Raw genomic sequence first — 24,475 nt, 5'->3', positions numbered from 1 at the left:
CTGGGAGTTGATGTCACAATGCCTGGAAATTGCCAAGTTGAGAAATCCTGTAATAAAGCACAGGTAAAGTCCAGGCAGGGATTCTATATAAATAAAGTAATTAGTGCTGTAATTTTTGACAGGTTGAAGAGGCTGGCTTAATTAATCACCCACCTTGGAGACTGAAAATTATCCAGCTTTTTGAAACTCAACGAGTGAGACATGGCATGATGGCTCTAGGTCCTAGTGGAGCAGGAAAAACAACATGCATCCACACACTGATGAAATCCATGACAGGTCTGGAAAACTGACCCGGGGATAAGTAAAAAAATCTGCTATGCATTTTGATAAAATAAATTAGTAGTCAGAGGAAGCTTTTTAAGGACTACATAGTAAAAAAAATAGTATAGTTTTGCCCAAATGGTTATGTGATTATTTCTGAAAATATTAGCATTCTTTGTTTTTAGCCATTGTGATGTTCTTGAAATTGTTTGAGAAACCAGTTATACAGGCAACAGCAGAGTTTAAGTAGATCACTATTTCTAAGAAGTATAAACAGAGAATATATGTGTTGCTTGTTCACACATCACAATAAACTGCACCTTACGAAACACATTTTTTCTATTTTTCTACAGCTTGTTTTAGATACACCACATTTTTCAATGACTTCTGTCTCCGAGGCCCTTGTAATGCTAGAATATTGCCACAAAACTAAATTGTCTAAATTATTGTTATGGGCCACAGGCAGTGAGCGTAGTTAGGATCACAGAATTCTTTGTCTGATCCCTGCCAATATTCTAACGAAAATATTTTTTAAAAGTCTGCAGAGGAAAAAGCTATACAACTTACTGCTGAGTAGTAGCGTGAGGTAAGGCTGACCATGAAGTGAGTTTCATTGCAAAGCTGTTTCATTAGCACAATGCCACAGAGGATAGAAAATTAGCAAGCATGGCTGTCTTCCACGAGTGGCTTTGCTATCTGTATTCTTGGTCTACTCAAATAAGCTGCATTTAAACAGGGTTCATATGTTTTGGTCATCCAGAGGTAGTTTCCAAAATCACTTGCACTTCTTTTATATGCATTGAATTGCTAATTGACAGTTATAAAGACAGGATTAAAGAAAATTATTTGAGTAATAATTCCAAAGTTTTTTTTTTAAATGTAAAAGTACGATCAAGGCATAGGAATATACAAAATGCAACACCCAAAGATAGTGTTATTTTCTCCAAGGATGCTTTTAGCCAACCATCCTGGGGATGATTCGTAATTTTCTGGAAGTAAATCTGAACAGTAAGTGGTTCATGGTGCACAGGAAATCTGATGCTGAAAGAGGAATATTATGAGTAATACTGGGTTTTGCACACCCTGAGTTCAGCAGTCAGCTGAGATTTCAAAGTGAGAAACACTTAATGAAAATTTGATGGCAAAAAGAAAGGCCATTTGACTGTTTAGGCTGCTAAAGCAAAGGAAGATTTCTTTTTTCTTTTTTCTCTTCCCTGAACCATCATGTATCAGAATAGACATGCTTTTTATTTAATACTATTTTAGCAACAGTTTAAATCCTTTCCTCTTCAATTATTTGTTGAAACAGTCCGCCCCCCACCCCCGTCTTCTAGCCCTCTCCTTCCTCTCTTAAAACTTACCAGCCATGGAGAGAAGTAGACCACTGATGTTAGAAAGCTTTGTATCTCCCCAGAGGTTGTAGTGACTTTATTGCTGACATCACAGTGCCAAGGGTTCAGCTAACAGTTTTGTGTGCTAGCTGAGCATCTGACTTCGAAGTCTGGAATCCTGTGCTACCTAAGTGAGATAATAGATTTTAAGGTATTTATTTGTAGAAGGGTTATGCAGTGTTTCAGATCAAAAGGGGTAAGGATACTTGGGAGCACGTGCAGCACCTTTTGCTAACTTCTTAAACCAAATGTGTCTTTTCCTGAAATTGCATTGTAGCTTCAGGGAACGACCATCCAACCCCAGGAAATGACAAAACTGCTTTAATCAGTTGCCAACAGTTGCAGCAAGAATGGCCCACATGCTTCAAACATATTATTTCCTTCCAATCCAAAGAGCTAGCCAGTGTTAATTGGTAATAACTACCACCTAATGGGTCTTTGCTGTACAAAATCTGTAAATGTTAGATCTAAAGATATTTTTAAAAAACCAATTTAATTGCAGTGAAATTTGTTAGAGGTAACATTATGGTGAGGAGGAGACAGCAAGTCTCCCTGCTTAAAATGAACAAAGAAGAGATTAACTGTGGTGAATGCCTACATGTGTACAATGCCTGAAGCAGTTTAATGCTTCTTTTAATAATGTTCAATACAAAAATGTATATATTCATAAAAGGCATGCAAATGTGTGTAAATGTATATGCTTATTTAACATGCTTTGTTAACTTCAAGTTGCAAGTGCAAAACACAAATCATTCCTTATGTTGATCGCCCAATACAATTCTTGTATTTAAAGAACAAAGCTAAAACAAGTTTATCTTAGATATTATTGGACTAAAATTCCCATAATGCATGACATTTATATTGATGAAAGCAAATGTAAATTGTAAACTAATATCACCTGGAAATCTAAGATTGAAGAAAAAAATTCAGCAAGTAGCAAGTTAAAACTTAGAGGATTCCTTTATTTTCAGTTTGAATTTCCCCCTTAATATGGCTGAAAATAAATGAACAATATTCAGTTAAGAGAAGGCTGCAATATACCATGAATAACTTTAACATTGCAACCGCACAGAATGTTTTTACACTATCAAATTCAAAGACTAAAATCCACCAATTGATATAATGCTATACTACTGTAGCAATGATTTCAAATGGATCTTCCCTTTGGCATGTACAGATTGTGGCCAACCCCACCGTGAAATGAGAATGAATCCAAAGGCCATCACTGCACCTCAGATGTTTGGACGCCTTGATGTTGCAACCAATGACTGGACAGATGGGATATTCTCCACCCTTTGGAGGAAAACTTTGAGAGCCAAGAAGGGTACTATATTATAATTGCTAGAGTTATATTTGATTATTCTTTCACAGGAAAAAATCCAGTTATTCTCCTCATTCCTCTCATTTGTTATAATATTAATAGAGCCATCTAGTCTGAAAGTTAAGGAGGCTCATGGGAGCATATTATGGAGGAGAAATTGCAAAAGCAGACAGGGTTGAGTTTGGAGCAAAGGTTACCATCTTCGGCTCCCTTGATGTCACTATAAATATAATCATCTCATATAATTGGTAATGGCTGAGAATACTGAAAATTGTACTTCAAAGCTATCAACAGACCACATAGTTGGGTTATTGCGAGGAGAATGACCTGCTGATCTGGAAAGTACACCTCTATTCTAGTTGGTTGCTGTATTTATCTGATTATTACAATAATTTGTAATATCTTGTGTTAGATACCTGAATTGCCAATAAATGTGCAGATGAAAAATAGAATTCTTAAATTCATGGATAACCCTCAAGTTTTTGTAGCAAGGCTAGGCAACATTTTCAGCCCCATAGGCTACAAGCAACCTTGTAATGGAATGGAATAGAATAGAATAGAATAGAATCTGGAAGGGACCTTGGAGGTCTTCTAGTCGTACTTAAGCAGGAGATCCTATGCCATTTCAGATAAGTGGCTGTCCAGTCTCTTCTTAAAAACCTCCAGTGATAAAGCATCCACAACTTCTGAAGGCAAGCTGTTCCAGAGGTGAAATCCAGCAAGTTCTGACAGGTTCTGGAGAACCGGTAGCGGAAATTTTGAGTGGTTCGGAGAACCGCCAAATACCACCTCTGGCTGGCCCCAGAATGGGGTGGGAATGGAGATTTTGCAATATCCTTCCCTTTCCCCTTCCACGCCCAATACACCACGCCCACCAAGCCATGCCCACAGAACCGGTAGTAAAAAAAATTGGATTTCAACACTGAGCTGTTCTACTGGTTAATTATCCTTACTTTTAGGAAGTCTCTCCTTAATTCCAGATTCTTCTCTCCTTGATTAGTTTCCATCCATTGTTTCTTGTCTTGCCTTCTGGTGCTTTGGAAAATAAGTTGCCCCCCTCTTCTTTTTGGCAGCCCCTCAAATACTGGAATACTGCTGTCATGTCACCCCTAGTCATTTCTTTTAGTCTTAGTTTTAGTCTCCAGGCCTTTAATCATCTTAGTTACTCTTCTCTGCATTTCACACCCCCACCCCCACCCCAAGTTTAAACATCATATTTTATTAGCATCCTTAGCCTGCTCACTATGTATGGATACTTTTTGTCCTCTCAGACTAGGAAAGAGAGTTCAAAAGAAGCAGTTATCAAAATTGCTGAATGGCAGCTTTGACAGATGAGGAAAGAGAATAGGAGGATGACTTTTTATTGCTTAGGTGTCACCTGTCAAGGGCTTTACATGTAAAATAAAAATGTCAAGTATCTTGTAAGTAATGTTTCCCCAGCATATTACTTGCTTTGAGAAATCTTTTACTACTAAATAGAATCTATTACTGTTAAATAGAATACTCCTTTTGTGCTTTTCAGAATTGCTAGAGAGAGCCAAAGAAAGAAATGATTTAAATGAGGCTTTTCTGCATTTCACTTCTCCAAATTTAAGTAGGAACTTGTTTAAGATCATCCATTGATCTTTAGAGCTACTTGAGAAGTTGATTATAAATATCACACAGCACATTAATCTATGTTGTTTCTGTTTTTTATTCATATTCATACCTATTCTATGATGAGGAAAATGATTGTATCACAAAATGCTCTCTTACAAGAAATGTTTTCCCTCTTTGGGTATAGGGGAACACATCTGGATAGTACTTGATGGTCCTGTTGATGCCATTTGGATTGAAAATCTGAACTCAGTGCTTGATGATAACAAAACATTGACCCTGGCGAATGGAGATCGGATCCCTATGGCACCAAATTGTAAAATTGTTTTTGAGCCTCATAATATTGACAATGCTTCTCCTGCAACAGTGTCAAGGAATGGCATGGTATTTATGAGCTCATCTGTTCTCAACTGGAGCCCTGTTCTTGAGGTATATTTGCTTTCATGAGTTCAAACTGTTTGTATCATGGATCGCTTTCAGACTGTTAAAAATTAGGTTATGAATGCAATTATAGAAAAATCTGTAACATACTCTGAATATACATTTAGCTTTCTAATAAATTGGTGTATGTACTTCCACAGCCATTACTTTCAGTGGTTTAGCTACTAAATACCAATAATGTCAACTACTAACTATCTTAACGTTAAACATATGTTTATATGTTCTAAGTTCTAAGCCATATGTTCTAAGTGAAGTCATTATCAACTCTGGTACAAGATTCTTCTATAGGAATATGATCACCATATCCATATTTTGGTGACCTCTATGGTGAATTACTGTAACATGCTATACAACTGATTATTCTTAATCAGTTAGGGATTCTAGTGTTTGTTGTATCTCCCAATTCAAAATACTGATGATCAATTTTGAAGTCTTAAAATGTATTTCATATCTTCAGATTTTCAGTCTGGTGCCATTGTCTCTTCCTAGAAGGGCAACCGTACTAATGAGGTTAGATCAGGTTCTTGAGCTACTGGGAACTCATTTTATCTGTGGTCTGACATTCAACCCAGTTTAATTGTTGTGAAGAGCTTGACAGGATCATTTAGTCATTTTCTAAAGAGTTTGGGTGGCATGTAAAATATTATCTCATGTTGACTTCCTCCCCACATCAGCTGTGTATGGGAAGGGACATCTTTCTGCTCCCTTATGACACAAATACATAACTCCGTTTCCTATGTTTTACACATATTTCTGATATGATACTATGTAAACATCATCATATAATTGGAAGGCCTTCTGAAAAGGAGTAATATTCACAACTTCAGTGTGCCTCTAATACTACCTTGCTTCACCTTTCATTGTATTCCTGCATATGGCTACTATGTAACGTCAGCTTTGCCTTCACCAAATTAGTCTGGGAAATGTTATAAGATGAGAGGCAGGAATGTTCAACGAGCCTGCCCACAGATTTCCAAACTTGAAAAGGAACTGAATATAGGGTTAGGGTTAGGGAATCTTACCCCATGGTTAATGAGCTATGTACCTATGTTAGTGTTTACCAATGAGGCAAACACTAAAGCAGGGGTCTCCAAAGTTGGCAACTTTAAGACTTGTGGACTTCAATTCCCAGAATTCTGGGAGTTGAAGTCCACAAGTCTTAAAGTTGCCAACTTTGGAGACCCCTGCATTAAAGGATTTTAATCATTGCCAAAGTTATAGAAATTGTCATTAGTACACAGTATGCCCCACCACCAGGAGATGAGACTGCAGCATTCAGAACAACAGGAGAACATGGCAATCTAATCAGCTAGCATGTGGAAGAAGATCTTAGTACACATTTTTTTTCCACCAGCAGATCTGGCTGTTGGGAACAGAAATAGTTGTACGTGGTAAAGGAGAGTATTGAATTATTGGGATGAGTAATATGATAAATGACTAAGCAGGAGGACATGAGAAGGGAGGAAAAGAACCTGATAGGGACAACTGCAAATCAATTTGGAAGGTCAGGACATTAAGAAAAGAGAAAAAAGGAGAGATGACTCTCATGGCAAATATGAGGGAGAGGAGACTGCTAAATGAGTGTAAAGATCAGGCTACCAAGCAGTAAATTTTTGTAAGGCACTGACAGACATCTAGAATTATGTTTCATCAATCTTAGCCAGCCAAGGGTTGGAATCTCTGACAACTCCATAGGAATTGGTTTCCACCCCCCAAAATGAGGAAGAAATTGAAGATAAATTTGCCCTTATCCACAGTAGTAGTCTGATGGCTCCTGCAACAAAAGTGAAGACTTCAGTAAAAGTTTATTATGTTGAAATTAGTTAAGCAGATAGGACAACAGTTGTCCATATGTTGGCTGCATTGTGACTAGATGACCGGCATGCACACATTTTTAAAAAGTTTTCAGCTGCCTCTAGGACTTCTTTGACTAGAAAAATAGAATATAAAATCAATAGAAATGAACTCAAGAACAATCATTCAGAAATACAGTTAGTACTTTAATGGAGTCAGAATTAGAGAAATATCTCTCTCATACTTTAGATTGACTTTGCGCCTACTACACAACTTTTTGTTCTTTCTCAAAATGTTGCTCAATTCATTCATTTACTGTGTTCCAACTTAGATTCACCATTGACATCTTTTAGTATTTGATGTTTTCATTAAATGTTTTAACCAATATAAAAATGGCATCTGATACGCTAATCTTCACCATCATACTGTCGCCTATCAGGGAAGCAGATAAGATAAAACATTTGCCTCAAGTATAGACAATTATTCTCTTGCCCAGACAAAATGTTTTGATGAGAAATGTAATTTTTTTTCTAGAAAATTAAAATGAGAGGATTGAAACTAAAGTCTAGTTGCTCAATCTGGTAAATTTGGATAATAATTTCAAAAGTCTCAGGGTGATTTGCTTTCAATTCTAACAGGGTTTTCTGAAGAGGCGTTCTCCACAGGAAGCAGAGATTTTGCGTCAATTGTACACCGCGTCCTTTCCAGACCTTTACCGGTTTAGTATTCAGTCCTTGGAATACAAGATTGAGATGCTAGAAGCCTTTGTGATAATGCAGAGCATTAATATGCTTCAGGGCCTTATTCCCTGCAAGGTAATCATTTATGTTGTTCAGACAGATTGATGATGATGATGGTGATGATCGTCACAAGTTCTAATCAAAAGCATGGGAATCATGGAACTATCAGTAACTAATCAGATCCAAGCAAGATAGAGGTTTTTTTTAATATACTTTTATTCTTTTCATTTATAATTTTTAATAAAGAGCCTGTTTATCTTCCCCAGGGAAGGGGGTTGCCCTCTGACAAGGCAGATGGATTGCTTAAATGCAATCTCTTCCTGAGCCACTTTTCTCTGCAGTGCAGAGTGCCCATACAGCAGAGTTCCCTAACCTTTCTGGCTTTGTGGACCAGCGGAGGGGTGAGGGTTTGGTTACGCATGAGTGGCCGGCAAGTACACATGCACACGTGGCTCCATTTTTGCAAGGGATGTGCACGTGTGCCAGCCCTCAAGCAAATGGAGTGCGCATACATGCTCTTGCCTGCTGCTTGCACAAGTGAGGATATGTGTGCACTCAAATATGCTCGCCTGCTGTTTCTGTAGCCTGGTTGCAAACAGCTCACAGCCCACTAGTGAGCTACACCCAGAGGTTAGGGATCCCTGACATAGAGTGAAAAGTGCTAACTATAAGTTTACAAACTCAGCCCTGTGACTTAATTAAGTCAAACTTGATTGCCTCTCATGACATCGCATGATGTATCATGACTTTTTTTGCCTTTGCGGAGCTGGGGTGGGCGTGGCCTGTGTGTGATGCATCTGGCCCGTGTGCCGCAAGTATGACACTCCTGGATTAGAACCTTCCAGCTGGTGCCTAAAACTGACCAGAACTTAATCAGTTTTTCACACTGAAGGCTTTTATTGTGATAAATATGCTCATTGGTAGGAAAATGAATTTATTATTGTTGCATTTGCAGTTGCTATCCAATGCAGTGGCTAAAGTAGAGCTATCTGTAATTGATATTCTGTATCATATTTGTTTTTGTAACCTGTTCTTATGCTGCCATGGTTATTTCTTCAATCTTTTTTTTTCTTTTTACTTTTCTACCAAATTTTACTTTTCAACCAATAGCCAAGACATTTTGTACCTGATTTTCTTTTAGCAATCTCTCTCTCTCTACACACACACACACACACACGAGATTTATATTTCCAATCGATTCTGCTTTATAGTGTTGTTTTTATTTTGCAGTCTTCAGTAGTTTTTCTTTACAAATTTCTACCAATAGATATTACTTACTGTGCATGTTAAAATCATTCAAGAAGTGTTTTTCTTCTTTCAGTGTTTGTTTTACTTGGAGCAAATCTCTCCCAGTGGCATAATAGAGTTTGTCAACATTGCTTCTTGGGTGAAAAGCATGATTCATAGTCACTAATTTTCTTGTTTCCCTATGAAGACTATCTAATTGAGCTTGTGCCTAATCAATTATACCGGTAATATATTGAATTATTGGAACAGTCCAAGTGTTTATGGCTTTAATTATGTTCCTACATTTAATTTTCTTCTCAAAAGTTCTTTGATTAATTTTCTATAATTAGAGTCAGTACTCTTTTTTAAGTGGCTCTTGTAATATGTCAAGTGTTACTAATAATACTTCGTATTTGTATACTCCTTGTGGCACCATTTTTAAAAATAATTATTTGAAATCCACCAACTACAGGATGAAGGTGTATTTATTGATGGCTATATAGACTGTAACAGATTTTTCTGGTATGGATTTGTGAATGGATGAGTTTTGATTTTCCAGTCTAGGGCTGAGAGTGACCCATCCAGAATTCAATACCTTAGGGAGAATCAATGCATCATACTAACTTTTAGACAGACAGCTAACTTAATATGTTTTAACAACATCATATTCATAGATAAATCTGGGGTGTACCATGGCAATGTATATTAAAAGCAATATGATGGATTACATGAAATAATATGTTTAGTTCATTCCTATATTGAATCAGTTATCCCATTACATTTAGCCTGCATGCATAACAAAACAAAGTTATATTTATCTGCCAAATTTGGGATTAAAAGAAGGGAGATACCATTAGATTTAGAATAAATATAGCATTAGAATGTTTTTATTCACGATGGTATAGCAGTAAATTATTCTGTTCAGCATGAACTCATAGTGATGCAGGCATCTACAAAATCATAGTATATTATCAGGTGAAATCTCCTTATCTTGCTAATACAGTGTTAATGTCTGATGGAATTCATGACACTTCATTCATCAATTATCTTTGCTCTCATCAGCCTAAAACTTGTCATCGGACTCATGATTATGATGATTTATTGCTGCACTGCATTAGCACTAGTTCTATGAAAAAGTCTGAAATCTTTTTCTCCAGAATAATGAGCATATGCTCTTGTGGAATAGTTTCATGGATTGCAAGAGTAACTTAAGAGTTACTTCATGCATAATTACATTATTGGAATATCTTCAAGAACATTGATGTTGAAAGTAATTGTAAATTCATTTATGTCTATGATGTAGTATTTTTATTTCAAGACCATAACTAAAGCATCTCCTTATTAAAAAGAAAGTCAGAAGGTGAAAATCTTGCTGAGCTAATAGTAGATAATTGCTTGCCTTTACATACTATTGTTCCAAATCCATACAATTGTCTCATATAATGAATCTTTTGTCTACATAAGGAGTTAATCGTAGTTTTTAAGATGGTGTTAGAAAAAACAGTTCCCAAATTGTGAAAGTTTGTACTGTTTTGAGGCCTCTGAAATAATTGTGATCATTATGACAGTGTGATTGATCAAAATACGTTGCAAAAATATTTTTCGACATCCTGAATTACATAAGACACAAAATATTTAAGTTGATTTTCAAAATTTTAGTAAAACACAGATCCAATAAAAGAAGTTGATCAGCTTTGATCTTGCTGTTAATGGATCTTATTTTATCCTTTCTTACCATGGTTAGCAGATAAAACTCTCTGAAATATAATAGCATTTATAATTTACAAAAATTAATGGTGTCCTCATTGTAAGGAGACCATAATATAGCAATTTCCAGTTGGAGTGTTCTGAAAAGGTGCCTTTAGACTGTAAGAGATACTGCTGTGCTGCTTCTCATGTTTGGTGTACCTCATCCTATTACTTCTTCTACCAACAATTTCTTAGTTGTCGTCCATCAGAAATATTAAATTTTATGCATTCTTTTCTAGTGCCTGATCTTATATGAAAGTATAAATCATTAACCATTTGTCAGGGTTCCAGATGGATGCCCTAATTAAATCATGAGCCAAACTTCAAAAGAAATCCAGTTATTTATTAGGAACTTCATGTCACCACATTCCCAAGTGAAGCCAGCTCTGGCCCTATGTAATTTACGCTCCAATTATGACCCTGTTTCCCCCCTCCCCCCATGGTGTGTCATCAATCACATTCCCAACGGAACAATTTCGCAGGTTGTAGAGGTCACTCCTCTTTGGCTGCTGTAGGTAACCCTGGGATACAGTCTTGAGAGAGATTAGCATGGAATATGCATCTATCTTTGGCTGCTGTGCTATTTCTCTGGTTTCCCATCCCTCCTATGGCCCCCTGGCCTATGGCAACTCGAGAGCAGGCCAGGGATGCTTTGCAAGTTAACACCATTAGGGCTCCTATAATCTCTTATTTTTTTCCAGCAATAAACCTTTTCTAAAAAGATGTTTGAGATTAAAGTAGTGGCAAAAAGGCATTGTATTAATGTTTAAAATCCAAATAACATTTCCCTTTAAAGTTTTTATTTTTCAATTAAAGATTTGACCATAAAATTGAATTTTAAAAGAAAAAAAAAGCTAATAAAACTTCAAATTAGCCTTATCTTACATTGGCTGAATCAATTGATATAAATTATGCTATTAAGTTATAAAAATGAATAACATATTGCCTCTATACAAGCAGATGTTATTAATGTATTTTTGAAGCTTCTGATATCTATTGTATGTTACATGTTGAATCCTGACTGCTGCATTCATATTAGGGTATAGTGTGGTTCAGTCTTGTCTTCTCTTCACTCAACGTTGTCTGCTACTTAAAAATATACCAACTGTCCAATCCTTGAAAAAGTATGTTTTCTAAATGTTTCTTAATTCAGAATAGCTCAGTGATTAAAATCATTGTGTTTCTTTACTTAGGACCAAGGTGTGGAAATCACTGCAGAATATCTGGAAAGATTGTACATATTCTCCCTGATGTGGAGTGTTGGGGCATTACTGGAATTGGAAGACCGTTGGAAGTTGGAGCACTGGCTTCGTAGTCATGAAACTATAAATCTTGATCTTCCTAATATCCCAGAAGGAAGTGAAGACACGATGTTCAACTACTATGTTACCAACGATGGTGTGTGAACTCTCAAAAAGCTATGGCTTATTGTCAAAAAAGTCTAGATTATATAATGCAGCTAGATCATATCTCATAATTTGAAACCTTCCACTGCAGTTTATTTAATAATGATTTCATTTCTTGAACCAAAGAAGCTTCGGCATTTAAAATACCTACTGTATACTTCTATAACCTTCAGTTACTCAAAACCCTATAGAAGTTTATGAAAGGAGCAGTAGAGTTTATGTAATTGCTGTTCCTATCCTCTTCATAACCTTCTGCTTATAGAAGACACATATGATGTCTAAAACTATGGTATAAGGAGAATGTCCACACACTTCAGCTCTCCAGCTGTCCAGTGTTAATAGTCCTCTGCACTGAGATGTGATGACTGTTGATTGAGATTGAGGGGAAGTTAATGTGATTGCCTCCCTCTTCCTCTCTACATGTAAAGGTTACACATTCTACATAAGCCAATGTCAATCATTTTAAGTTCTATTTCATTTGTCCTGTGTTTTGCTAAGTTAGTTCTAAATTGGTGAGATACAAGGCATCTTTGACCTATTGTTGGGTAAACTGCAAGGATATATTTCCTAGGGGCTTTTTAATAAACTCAGTTTCTACAGCTGAACTTCACTGGCTTGGTAGAAAAAATATATCCAGAAATTCAGGATTCTGACAGTGGTGGCAGTGATAACGTCTCAGACAGTAATAAGAAAGAATGAATAGGCCTTCCCAGTCTCTGGGAAGAATGCTTTGTCCTGCTTTTTCTGATTGGAACAAAGAAGAGTGGCCAGCAAACATATAAATAGAATTGCTGTTTTCTATGAATCATGAGAGGTGAGGCTATGGTTTGGGTGATAAGGACTGCTGTTTTGATTTGTTTTACGTGAGAGAGAAAGAGAAAACAATTATTTAAATGCATGCTTAAGTGGCAAAAATGTGCTGCAACTACAATCAGCTATGATAGGAAAGACCAGATTTAATAAGCAATGCTCATTAAATGTTGCTTTTTTTCATTTTTCACTTTGGCAGAGGAAACAAATGAATACATTGTGCAACATGTTCTACATGATATAAACATTCAGTTATTCGGAGTACCTTTTTCTAACTGAAATATGGGAACTCTGCCAAGCTGTGCCATTCCTCTGAATGGCTTTACATTGGCTATTTTTAAAAATTAACTAAACCGGCACTAGGTTTTTCTTCTATACTTATATTGATTTAAATGAGGAAAATGTTCAAAAGTTCTATCAAACTAATTCCTAAATGTCTTCTTACGTGCTAATTAAATATAGACACAGTACATTAATTAAATAGCAGACAAGTTGGAGAAAATTCTATTTATATTTTATACAATTATTTTATTTTATTTTTTACTTAATACTTGGATAGGTTATTTGTCCCATAATTATACATTTCAATCATTTTGCTAGGGTTTACTATGGACAAAGATGGTGCTTTAACTTGGTTGCATTTCCATTTTACTTTGAACAACTAATAAGACATAAAATTACAATAAGACCCTTACTTTAACTTAAAGTTGAGATAGATTGCTGTCTGAATTCTAGAAAAATAATTTCTAGAAATTATTTTTTTCTGGCTAGGTAATTGGATGCACTGGAATACATGTGTTGAAGAATATGTGTATCCTACTAACAGTACTCCAGAATATGGCTCTATTTTGGTTCCAAATGTTGACAACGTCAGAACTGATTTCCTTATTCATACAATTGCAAAACAAGGCAAGGTAATATTCTCCTGTTCCATACTGAGATGTTAGCAGTGCTTTAATGAGACAGTGACTTCATTTTAAAATGCTTCTGGAATTGCTATTAGACTGTTAATTATGAACTGGGTAAGGATCAAATGTCTACAGCCACAAATAAATCTTTGAAGCTCACTAGCAATTTGAATGTTCCCATCAGGGGTGGGTTCAACTTACCTTTACTACCGGTTCGCAACTTTTCTGGATTATTCTATTTGTCGTTTTGAAGTTCACTCTAATCCATCTTTTAACTTTTAGGATGCTTTCATTATTTGTTTTTTGTCTTTCATTTTTAAAGTTTTGCCTCTAGACTGTCCTGATGGTTTTGCTCCACTTCAAGATTAAAACAGTTCTATCAGTAATAATCTGTAAATATTCTATCCTTTATTTTCCACATGAAGAATGTAACAAATCGTTTGTTTATTAAACTCACAAAACCTATTTTTGTGTTACAATATTAATATTGTTGGTAGAACTAATTTTATTTTGGCTATGGATGCACCATACTGCAAAGAATGATCTATTTCTTCATTATTTGAAACAGTTTTGAGATCTGAGCTTTATCACTACTTTTGACTCTCATATCCCTAAAATCATTTGAATTCTCTTTTCATCTTCAGGCTGTTCTGCTAATTGGTGAACAAGGGACTGCTAAGACTGTCATCATCAAAGGATACATGTCAAAATATAATCCTGAAAATCACATGGCTAAGAGCCTTAACTTTTCATCAGCAACCACTCCTTTCATGTTTCAGGTGAAACTTAGCATATTTTTTTTTCTTTCATACAGAAACAGAGGTAACTTTGTAACTCATTGAAAATATACCAGAATAAAAATTAATTAAAAATATTTGAATAAGTAGTAGAGATTCAAATGTTCACAGTTTGCTATTTCCGGTGGTTCTTTTGACTTTGATAATAAATTGGACATTTTTTGGAGAAACCATTCCTTTCTTGTTCATATGTTAAATTTCATCAAATTTCTATATTTTGAGCCTTGCACATGGTTTTCATTTTCTCAGGTAACTTATAGCTTTATTGTTACATTTAAGAAAATAAAATCTCATTCACCTCCTTAAATCATTTGTGCAATAAATAATAAAGTGCATTATGTAAAAGATATTCAGAAGTCTTTCAGGAATCATACGTTGGCCAAATCCATAGTGCAATAGTTCCAAAAATTATACTTTTATTTATACTTTTATCTTCAAAAGTACACATGCAATACAATTATATGTACAGATAGTGCTCGAGTTATAACCCCAAAATTTCTGTTGTTAGCTGAGGCATTTGTTAAATGAGTTTTGCCCCATTTTATGACCTTTCTTGCCACAGTTGTTAAGTGAATCACTGCAGTTGATAAGCTAGTAACATGGTTGTTAAGTGAATCCGGCTTCCTCATTGATTTTGCTTGTCAAAAGGTTGCAATAGGTGATTACATGAGCTTGGGGCACAGCAACATATGAAACAGTTGCCAAGCATCTGAATTTTGATCACATGATAATCGGGATGCTACAAAGGCCATAGGTTGAAAAATGGTCATAAGTCACTTTTTTCAGTGGTGTAACTTTGAATGGTCACTAAATGAACTAGTAAATTGAGGGTTATCCGTGTGTCCATTGTAAAATGAATTGAATTGAGTTGAAATAGATATCTCCCAAATAATTTTGGAATTGCAGCCTTAGAGTACAGTTCTATATTTTAATTCCACTAATTCTGCCTTAGATATGTTGACTGAACATTCAGGCAGTCTTACAATAGACAAAGGTAACACTATCATGCCTGGAATGGAACATCATAGACCTTTGCAAGATGTTTCTCGTATTAATTTAAATGGGATGATTTGTTTTCGAAGTAAATATCTTGACACTAATAACCACTCTGTCAATTTCACCAGAAGAGGGCAGTATGTAGTATAAGTTAGTATCCCTTGATGTTTGTGTGCCACTTGAGAATCATTTATCTCTACAACTTTTACTGGCAGAAGAGATTTTGTGTTGTGTCGTCTTTTCTTCTTTCAGAGCAGGTAATGGCAAAATTCCTTTCTCCTCGTTCCCCTCACTTTTGGAATATGGGATTGTTCTGTTCAACCCTTTGAAGCAGGGATGACTTTTAATATCCGAACTGACCAGGAATATTTTATTTTTTTTATTGGAGTCTCAATATTTACTGACTTAAGGATTTTTAATTGTATATTACATTTCTTCATATAGTTGCTTGAAGTTCTTTAGCTCTAAGCAACAGTTTGCAGAACACACAGCCTTTCCTTTAGTGATTATGAAAAGATGCTTACAGCAAGTTATTTTATAAACTCATGTGTTTCTTGCAGCGCACAATAGAAAGCTATGTGGACAAGCGCATGGGCACAACGTATGGTCCTCCCGCAGGAAAGAAAATGACGGTTTTCATAGATGATGTGAATATGCCTGTAATCAATGAATGGGGAGATCAGGTCAGATACTTGCATCAATTCTTTACATCGCTCAATGAAACATTTTGACTTTGAGAAGTACTGTAGTTAAGATCAGGATTAACATTTTGCTCAGATTTGTTAATAATGCATGAGTTCCTTATATGCCAGCGGAGAATAATTTCTGATTTTATTCTGAATGACAAACATCTCAGATTAATTTGGGTAGTTTGCTAAGGTTTAAGAGAATCACAAAGTTTCTCACTGGGACTTGTGTTTCTACCTTTATGATAATAGAATACTACTCATGGGCTTTTATAGGCATAGTTATTCAGTACGTCTACACCTATCGTTCGCTTACAAAACCTCAAAATAATTTCAGAAAGATTCATGCTTGACCTAACTTCTTACGCCTGCAGCTTTTTATAGCTAACCAGTACTGCCTCTATCTGACCAATAATGGAGAGCATAAATAGATACCAAGCCAGTACCCTGCTCTAATCCTATCCTTTCTTCATTTTGAAGTTTTATGTGGCAAATTTGAAATGAAAAAAACATGTGAGGGTAAGTATCAACATCGCCTTTCTGCTCAATCTTAGAAGATTAATGTGAAACTATGTGGCACTACAGCAATTTACCAGCTACAGTGATGGAGTCAGACAAAAAAATATTTGATGAGGCAGGAGTCATGCCACTAAGAAATTGCATCCCTCAAATTCTCAGCGTTATAGCAGGATCATTGACTGTGTTGCCTAATGGGGGCAATAACTTTACTTTTTACTTTACTTTTATTTGATTTATATACCGCCCTACTCCCGAAGGACTCAGGCCGGTAAACAGCCAATAATAAAATACATACATACAAAATTTAAAAAGCAGAGATAAAATCAAATTAAATAGTTTGGCCCAGACAGATTTAAAACCCAATCAATTTAAAACAAATTTAAACTTTGAATATTAAAAATACTAAAAAATATTTAAAAATATTAAAAATGTTTAAAAAGAGGGAGAAAGTTAGGCCAGGCCCGCCTGGTGAAATAAAAAGGTCTTTAGAGCGAGGCGGAAGGTGCGCAGATCCGGGATCCTCCGTATCTCCGGGGGGAGCTCGTTCCAGATAGTAGATGCCCCCACAGAGAAGGTTCTCCCCCTGGGGGCCACCAGTCGACATTGTTTGGCCGACGGCACCTGGAGGAGCCCCTCTCTATGAGAGCGTACCGGCCGGTGGGAGGCTATTGGTGGTAGTAGGCGGTCCCGCAAGTACCCAGGTCCTGAGCCATGGAGTGCTTTAAAGGTGGTAACCAAAACCTTGAAGCGCACCCGGAAGACCATCGGGAGCCAGTGCAGCTTGCGCAGGAGGCGTGTTACATGGGAACACCATGTTGCTTCCATTACCACCCACGTGGCCGCACTCTGCGCCAGTTGGAGCCTCCGTGTGCTCCTCAAGGGGAGCCCCATGTAGACAGTGTTACAATAGTCCAGGCGGGAGGTGACGAGGGCATGAGTGACTGTGCGTAAGGAGTCCCGATCCAGAAAGGGACGCAACTGGCGAATCAGGCGAACCTGATGAAAAATCCTCCCGGTCACGGCCGTCAAGTGCTCTTCTAAAGACAGCCGTGAATCCAGGAGGACGCCCAAGTCGCGCGCCCTCTCCGTGGGGGCCAATGATTCGCCCCCAATAGTCAGTGATGGCACCAATTGACTATATTGGGACGTCGGAAACCACAGCCACTCGGTTTGGATGGGTTGAGCCTGAGCCTATTCCTTCCCATCCATAAATAATAGATATTTATGATGATGTAAAGCCATCCAGGAATGGTACAAGTGGGATGTGTGCTGCATTAAACAGAACTCCTTTTTAAACCCAAATGGATAGCGTCTAGTCAAAATAGATTGTATTTTGTAATTGGTGAAAATCAAATAGAAAAAAGTGTTTTATAACCTAACTTTCTTGATTCATCTACTATATTCATCTCAGGAACAGTTTTTGACTATTCCAAACTGGGCCCCAAGGTGATCTTTAAGATGGTAATAAAAAGCACATTATTCCATGGGGCCTTTAGGGGTTGACGGCCTTTTTCTATATGCAAACTAAAGAATGGTGGGATTATTATTTAGTTATATGATTTTTTTATTTTATTTATTTATTTGTCAGGCATATATAAGATAACAGGTAAAAGTATAAACATAATTTGAATACATGAAAAGAGTAAGAGTAAAAAGGAATATTAGGACAGGGACGGTAGGCACGCTGGTACACTTATGCACACCCCTTACAGACCTTTTAGGAATGGGGTGAGGTCAACAGTAGATAGTTTAAGGTTAAAGTTTTGGGGGTTTGGGGAAGAAACCATAGAGTCAGGTAGTGTATTCCAGGCATTGACCACTATGTTACTGAAGTCATATTTTCTGTAATCGAGTTTGGAGTAGTTTATCTTGAGTTTGTATCTATTATTTGCTCGTGTATTGTTGTGGTTGAAGCTGAAGTAGTCATTGATTGGTAGGACATTGTGGCAGATAATTTTATGTACTACACTTAGGTCAGACCGAAGTCGGCATAGTACTAAATTGTCTAAGCCCAAAATTTGAAGTCTGGTGGCATAAGGTATTTTATTGCGAGTAGAGGAATGGAGGACTCGTCTTGTAAAATATTTTGTTTTGGATTTAATAATCAATTATATTTACTGTAGTTTACAATGAGTGCTTTAACTAACTGTATAGTTGTAAGTCATTGGGAGTGTGAATAGATTAGGCAGCATACAAATAGAAAGACAGACTGACTGACTGACTGACTGGTTTCAGGTTGGTCATAGACAGGTTGGTCATAAACCAGGAAATCCACTTATGATTGTGCTTGCTCTTAATACTGCATATCAAGTTTTACACTTTGTCTAGCATAGTGTTTCTTAAAATATGGTCCTAGGATCCCTGGGGATCCCCCAAAAAACTTCTCAGGAGTCTGTGAAATTAAAATTATTTTCCAGCCTAGGCTGAAAAACAATGCAATATTAAAATCACAACCAATCATGAGAAGTGGTAGTGGCAGCAAGTAGATCAATTTTAATTTTTAATTTGGTAAAAAATTATAAATCCATACAAACATATGCTCTTTTGGGGTCCTTCATAATTTTTACAAGTGGAAAGGGGAGACTTATGTGAAATGAAAATGGCTTTGTGAAAGCAGAGCTGATGACTGTGGCAAAGAACAAGGAATTAGTGACTAGACCTGTTCCATGGAACCTCTTGAGGTTCCAGGAACCTCTTCATCTCTTTATTGCTGCCTTCTGGTTTGGTACATTCTGTTGCTGGCATTCTTGAGAACCGGATGTTCTTGCTTCCAATTTCTGGTTGAATCAGGATTAGAAATGATAAGAGCTGCATCTGTTATATCCCTGCTGGAACTAGGGTATGGTTACATCAGCTTGTCCTTCTTCCAAAGAATGGAAGACATAAAGATATGCCCAGGTGGGTCCCTACACAGAGATAAAAAAAACTCATTGGGAAAATTATAGGATTATCATTTAGAAAGGTTATGGTGGAAAGAAGAGACAGTAAAATCCATTCCATTGTTTTATGCATATAATCTGTATAAACGTAGATGTCTGGAAAATAGTTGATTGGGTGTTTTTAATTCTAAAACCTTTCTTGCAGGTCACTAATGAGATTGTTAGGCAACTGATGGAGCAAAATGGGTTTTATAATTTGGAGAAACCTGGAGAGTTCACCAACATTGTGGATATCCAGTTTTTGGCTGCCATGATACACCCTGGTGGTGGACGAAATGACATCCCTCAGAGATTGAAGAGACAGTTTTCTGTGTTTAATTGCACCTTGCCTTCTAATCCATCCATTGACAAGATTTTTGGTAAAACAGGGTGGTTTTTAGTCTTATTGGTCATTAGGTAGCACTTAGTGTTTGTTTTTCTTTGAAAAGCTAAGAGAAGTGAAAAATTTGAGGGGAGATGTAAATAATACCTTCCACTGCGTGAGTGGATGCCTTAAAATTGCAGCATTAGTATTAAATTGCTAATGTCTGTCATTATTTTCAAAACAGTGCCAAAACAAAAGAGAAAGAGAAAAAACCCACAAAACCATAGAAACATAAATATAAAAAGTGTGAACAGAAAAATTTAGCTCCATTATACTAAACGAATGAGTTTATACGGGAGATCAGTGATTTGGGAAATGTATATTAAAATAGATTTCCTGGGATATTCAGTTTTTAACAATGTACATTAGTGGAGATTGCATAAGGAAATTCAGTGGTTGTTTTTTTTTATCGCTCTATATGTTATACCTATCCTTAGTATTGGCATGTATATTTTGGGCAAATTATGTTCTTCAGGCATTTTTAAACAAGTGCATTCATTCACTAGGTATTACAAAATGATATTTTAACTAATTAATATTTTAATTAATTAAATTTACTTAAAGTGTTTCTACGCTGTTCTCAGTTAACAAATCTTAATGTGATTGGATGACGTTCAGTGGTATAGGTAAGACATGGAAGTGGATGGATTTCTTAGATTATCTAACTTGAATTCTCCAGGTGTGATTGGCACAGGTCATTATTGTAGCCAAAGAGGCTTTTTGGAAGAAGTGAGAGCAACAGTTGCTAAGCTGGTCCCATTGACCCGGCGGTTGTGGCAAATGACCAAGATCAAAATGCTGCCAACTCCAGCCAAATTCCATTATGTGTTCAATCTCCGGGACCTTTCCAGGATCTGGCAAGGAATGCTTAATACTATTTCAGAAGTAATCAATGATTCCAATGTAAGTAATGCATATATGTCTTTTTCATATATTAAATTCACATTTTTTTTATATTGGATGCATTTTTATATAAGATTATAAACATTATACTGTAAGAAGTACAGAAACAGAATTATAGACAGCCCCATAAGTAGTAAATACTATTATACTTTAATTGCAAACACTAAGTCTAAATGTATTAATGCAGATACATACACCACCACGTCACTAGAATGCACTTGGCACCAAAAAGGTTAACCTTTTACTTTTTACAAATGAAGAGGAGATGAGTTATGAAAAAGCAGTTGACAAAAAAGTTACCATAAATATTATTCTCCAGGAAGGAAACAGGGCAAACTAGTATCAGAGGCTGATTTAATATCATACTTATTTAATCCTTTTATTAATGTATGATGTTTTTAGTTCATAGACAAAATTACATTTTTAAAAAGGCACAATCTCTTTATTTTATAGCATTTTGGGGCAACATTTGGAAATAATTTGCTTTTTCCTGCTTCTAAAATTGTTGTTGTTGTTGTTGGACTTCTACCTTAGTCTTGGTTTTTCTAACAATTTCTCATCCAAGTAGTAATTGTCGTTAGCTCAGGACTACCTGTAGAAAGCTTTTACACATAGAAAGTATGCCAAGCATTATTTAGGGAAGTTATTTCCTTATTTTAGACTAGAGAGGCACAGAGCAAAAGCAATTGTACTGCATTTAGTGGCAGAGAGGAGCTTGAGCAGAGGTCTGCTTTTAGATATTCACACAGGTGTTTGTGGTAGTTCACCACAGCAGGGAAGAGCAACAAAACTAAATTGAAATGTAAGGGAGCATGCTGTCAACATTTTTTTTTCCCAAAAAGCAATCTGTAAGTGATTTCTGAAAGGAAAAGAAAGGTGAATGTGTTGAATTTTTGTACCACTAAGATCATGTTTCCACTTTCTCATCTGTTTACATCAACTCTGGACTTAACCTCAGTTAATGGATTCATACAATACATTGAATTGTAAACTAATTAAGTGAGCTGGGTTTGCATAATTCACTAAACTGCAAGACTAAGCTTAACATGCTGCATAAAGACACTTGCTAGATCATTAGTGAGCCGTGGGTATCATTTCTAACTTAATTCTGAATTGCTCTTGCTCAACCTCAAAGCAGGTAGTTAGGATATATCACATAAACATACTTTTTTTAGGGGGAAACAAATGAAAACCAATTAAAAAGAAATTCTGGAGTCCCTTGTCTTCTTTTCCTTCCCCAGTTCTTAGCTGAAAAAAATATACATATACACAGGCAAATACAAACAGATGGTTAGATGCAAGATTTGTGCCTATATCATATATATATTTAAAACATTTTTAAATGTCTAGTTTACTGTTCTAAAAAATGTAGCTGAGGTTGTTTCCCATATTTAATAATGAATGAATATGGGCAGCATTCTTTCAGTAACAAAATAATCTCATGCAGCATCCTCTTCAAAATAAATATGTATGAGAAGCATCTATTTTGAATGTTGCAAATTCCAACATGATGAAGAAGCTACATACAGTTATTTTTCTCTTCTCTCTCTGAACAGGTGCTCATTAAGCTATGGAAGCATGAATGTAAGCGTGTTATTGCTGATCGCTTCACAACTCCTGAAGATGTGGAGTGGTTTGATCTGGCACTAGCAAAGCTAATTGAAGGAGAACTTGGTAGTGATAAGGCAGCATTAGTGGCACTCAACAAGGAAGCTTTCTTTGTTGATTTCTTAAGAGACGCACCTGAAGCAACAGGTAAACTTAATCTAAAATGAAAAAAAATATGTGCCTGATATTAGTACCATACAAGGAAGTAATAGATTTGGGCTTGAAAATGCAGAACAATTATACTTTCAAAACCTCATAGCTATTTATAAAGTTTAATTAAGGAGGTGGTGGAGGAGAAAAAATTGTTTGCAGGAGAGGTTGCAGCTTTGGGAGGAAGTCTATCCTTTCTTCCATGCTGAAACCAAATGTTTTGTAATCTCCATGCCTAGCATCTAGGCCCTAAAATTGTCTTTGGTAATGTCTATAGAATCTATTTTCATTTCATTTGATCCCACAAAACAGGGACAAGCTAAGGAGTTCTTCAAGACTGGTTCACATAAGACTGGACAAACCAATACTTTCTCAGTAGAGGAGGTCCCAGTTAGTATGAAGGAATTATATACAATTTGTCAGAAATCCTCCAAAGTTATTTACTGATGTGATAAGCACCACTCCATAAAGATCTACTTAATTATACCAATTTCCTCAGTAACTTTAAAGTGTGAATATTAGAAGAAGCATTTACCCAGAGACATTCTGGATGATTGTTATGCTTGGCAGTTGAGATGAGTAGAAGGGACAGAAGAAGTAAAAGCAGGTTGATTTGCATGAGTTGCTGACAGTATGAGCTTCAAACTAAGTCTGTCTTCAGTCTATTTTATATTCCGGTTGCAGAAGGCAAGATATCACCACCACTTAATTCAGAATGTATAATTCCAAGGATACTAACTTTGAATAGATTTCCAGTGAATTCAGACTTGTGATTAGACTATGCTTGGAATTTTAGTCCTTGTACATGATGTTTTAAAATGGCTTTCATTAAATATAAAGAAAATACCTTCTAGGAGAACATGTATGGATTCTCGCTGATATATCATGAGAAAGATCTGTGATACAGTATCTTCCACACCATTTGATAAATCTGTATCTTCAAGAAATAAGTAGGAAGGCTATAAACAATCCTTTATAAGAAATGAGTTATATATTTTCTTTAAATGGAAACACATTTTATTTCATACTAGGTCTGAAGGAAAAGTTTCTCAAAGGTAAGCTAGAGGCTTCTGATCTTGTCAGATTTGCCTCATTTCTTCTAAGAGTTTGAGTTCTGCACTTAGGAATTCATTCATAGATGTCAATGTACCAAGCACGGCTAGTTATAGACAAGATAATGATTTTTTTTTTTGCTTTAATACATAGTCTAATGGGGAATAATTTCTTAGATATATAGCATGCTCCTCAATAGTTGAGCCAGCAATCTGATAAAGCTGAAACTAAGCATTGTGATGATGTTGAGAAAATATAAATATTCCAGCCTTATAAACAGTATAGGAAAAATATATTCTCAACGTAGGATAAAATAGTTGGTAAAGCCAGCTGGCATAATACATTAAAAAAAAATCCCAAAAGATTTGAAATGTCCTACAACTGGCATTTAAAAAAAAAACCTTTCCTTTGTCAGAGAAAGCACTGCATAATTTTATTGAAGGTGCTTTAATGCTTGATTCAGCTTTTGAGATGAGTTTCTTTTGAGCAATTAACTGTAGTACTAGCATTTTGTTTTGCATGGTTAAAAAAACTATTTTAGTGCAAAGTATCTTTTATTTAAATTAATTTTGGTTGACGTAGTATGCAAATATGGCATTTTGAAAAATGGCTGAGTGTCACCTTGGGGATGACCTTCTCTAAACTGGCAAATATGCTTTGAAACCTTTTTTTCTTACTAGTATTCATAATATTGCTAAGCATTACTTCAATATTCAGGAGCTTTTTCCACAAATCAAGATGTATTGACATTTTCTCATAAAGAGGGGACATTAATTGGCCAAGTCTTCACTTTAGCAGGGAGTTATAAGAACACGA

General features: G+C 36.0%; 1 protein-coding gene across 2 annotated transcripts in view; it reads left to right on the top strand.

Moving 5' to 3' along the window:
- DNAH5 (dynein axonemal heavy chain 5) overlaps positions 1-24,475 on the top strand; it is a 162,127-nt gene that overhangs the window by 81,825 nt on the left and 55,827 nt on the right. Inside the window, exons 41-52 of one of the 2 annotated variants that reach the window (XM_087890233.1) lie at positions 123-276; positions 2,830-2,976; positions 4,757-4,998; positions 7,443-7,619; positions 11,714-11,918; positions 13,508-13,650; positions 14,289-14,423; positions 15,998-16,120; positions 19,727-19,940; positions 20,625-20,848; positions 22,405-22,603; positions 23,638-23,661. In XM_087890233.1, coding sequence (XP_087746359.1) covers positions 123-276; positions 2,830-2,976; positions 4,757-4,998; positions 7,443-7,619; positions 11,714-11,918; positions 13,508-13,650; positions 14,289-14,423; positions 15,998-16,120; positions 19,727-19,940; positions 20,625-20,848; positions 22,405-22,603; positions 23,638-23,661 — 1,987 coding nt within the window. The remainder of the gene's footprint in view (positions 1-122; positions 277-2,829; positions 2,977-4,756; positions 4,999-7,442; positions 7,620-11,713; positions 11,919-13,507; positions 13,651-14,288; positions 14,424-15,997; positions 16,121-19,726; positions 19,941-20,624; positions 20,849-22,404; positions 22,604-23,637; positions 23,662-24,475) is intronic. The other variant, XM_034411888.3, reaches the window with a different exon arrangement.

Source organism: Pantherophis guttatus, chromosome 3 (genome assembly GCF_059756535.1).
Source record: "Pantherophis guttatus breed Tessera chromosome 3, ASM5975653v1, whole genome shotgun sequence".
NCBI lineage: Eukaryota > Metazoa > Chordata > Lepidosauria > Squamata > Colubridae > Pantherophis > Pantherophis guttatus.
Note: the sequence above shows the minus strand (reverse complement) of the source record. Positions and strands in the feature narration are given on the sequence as shown.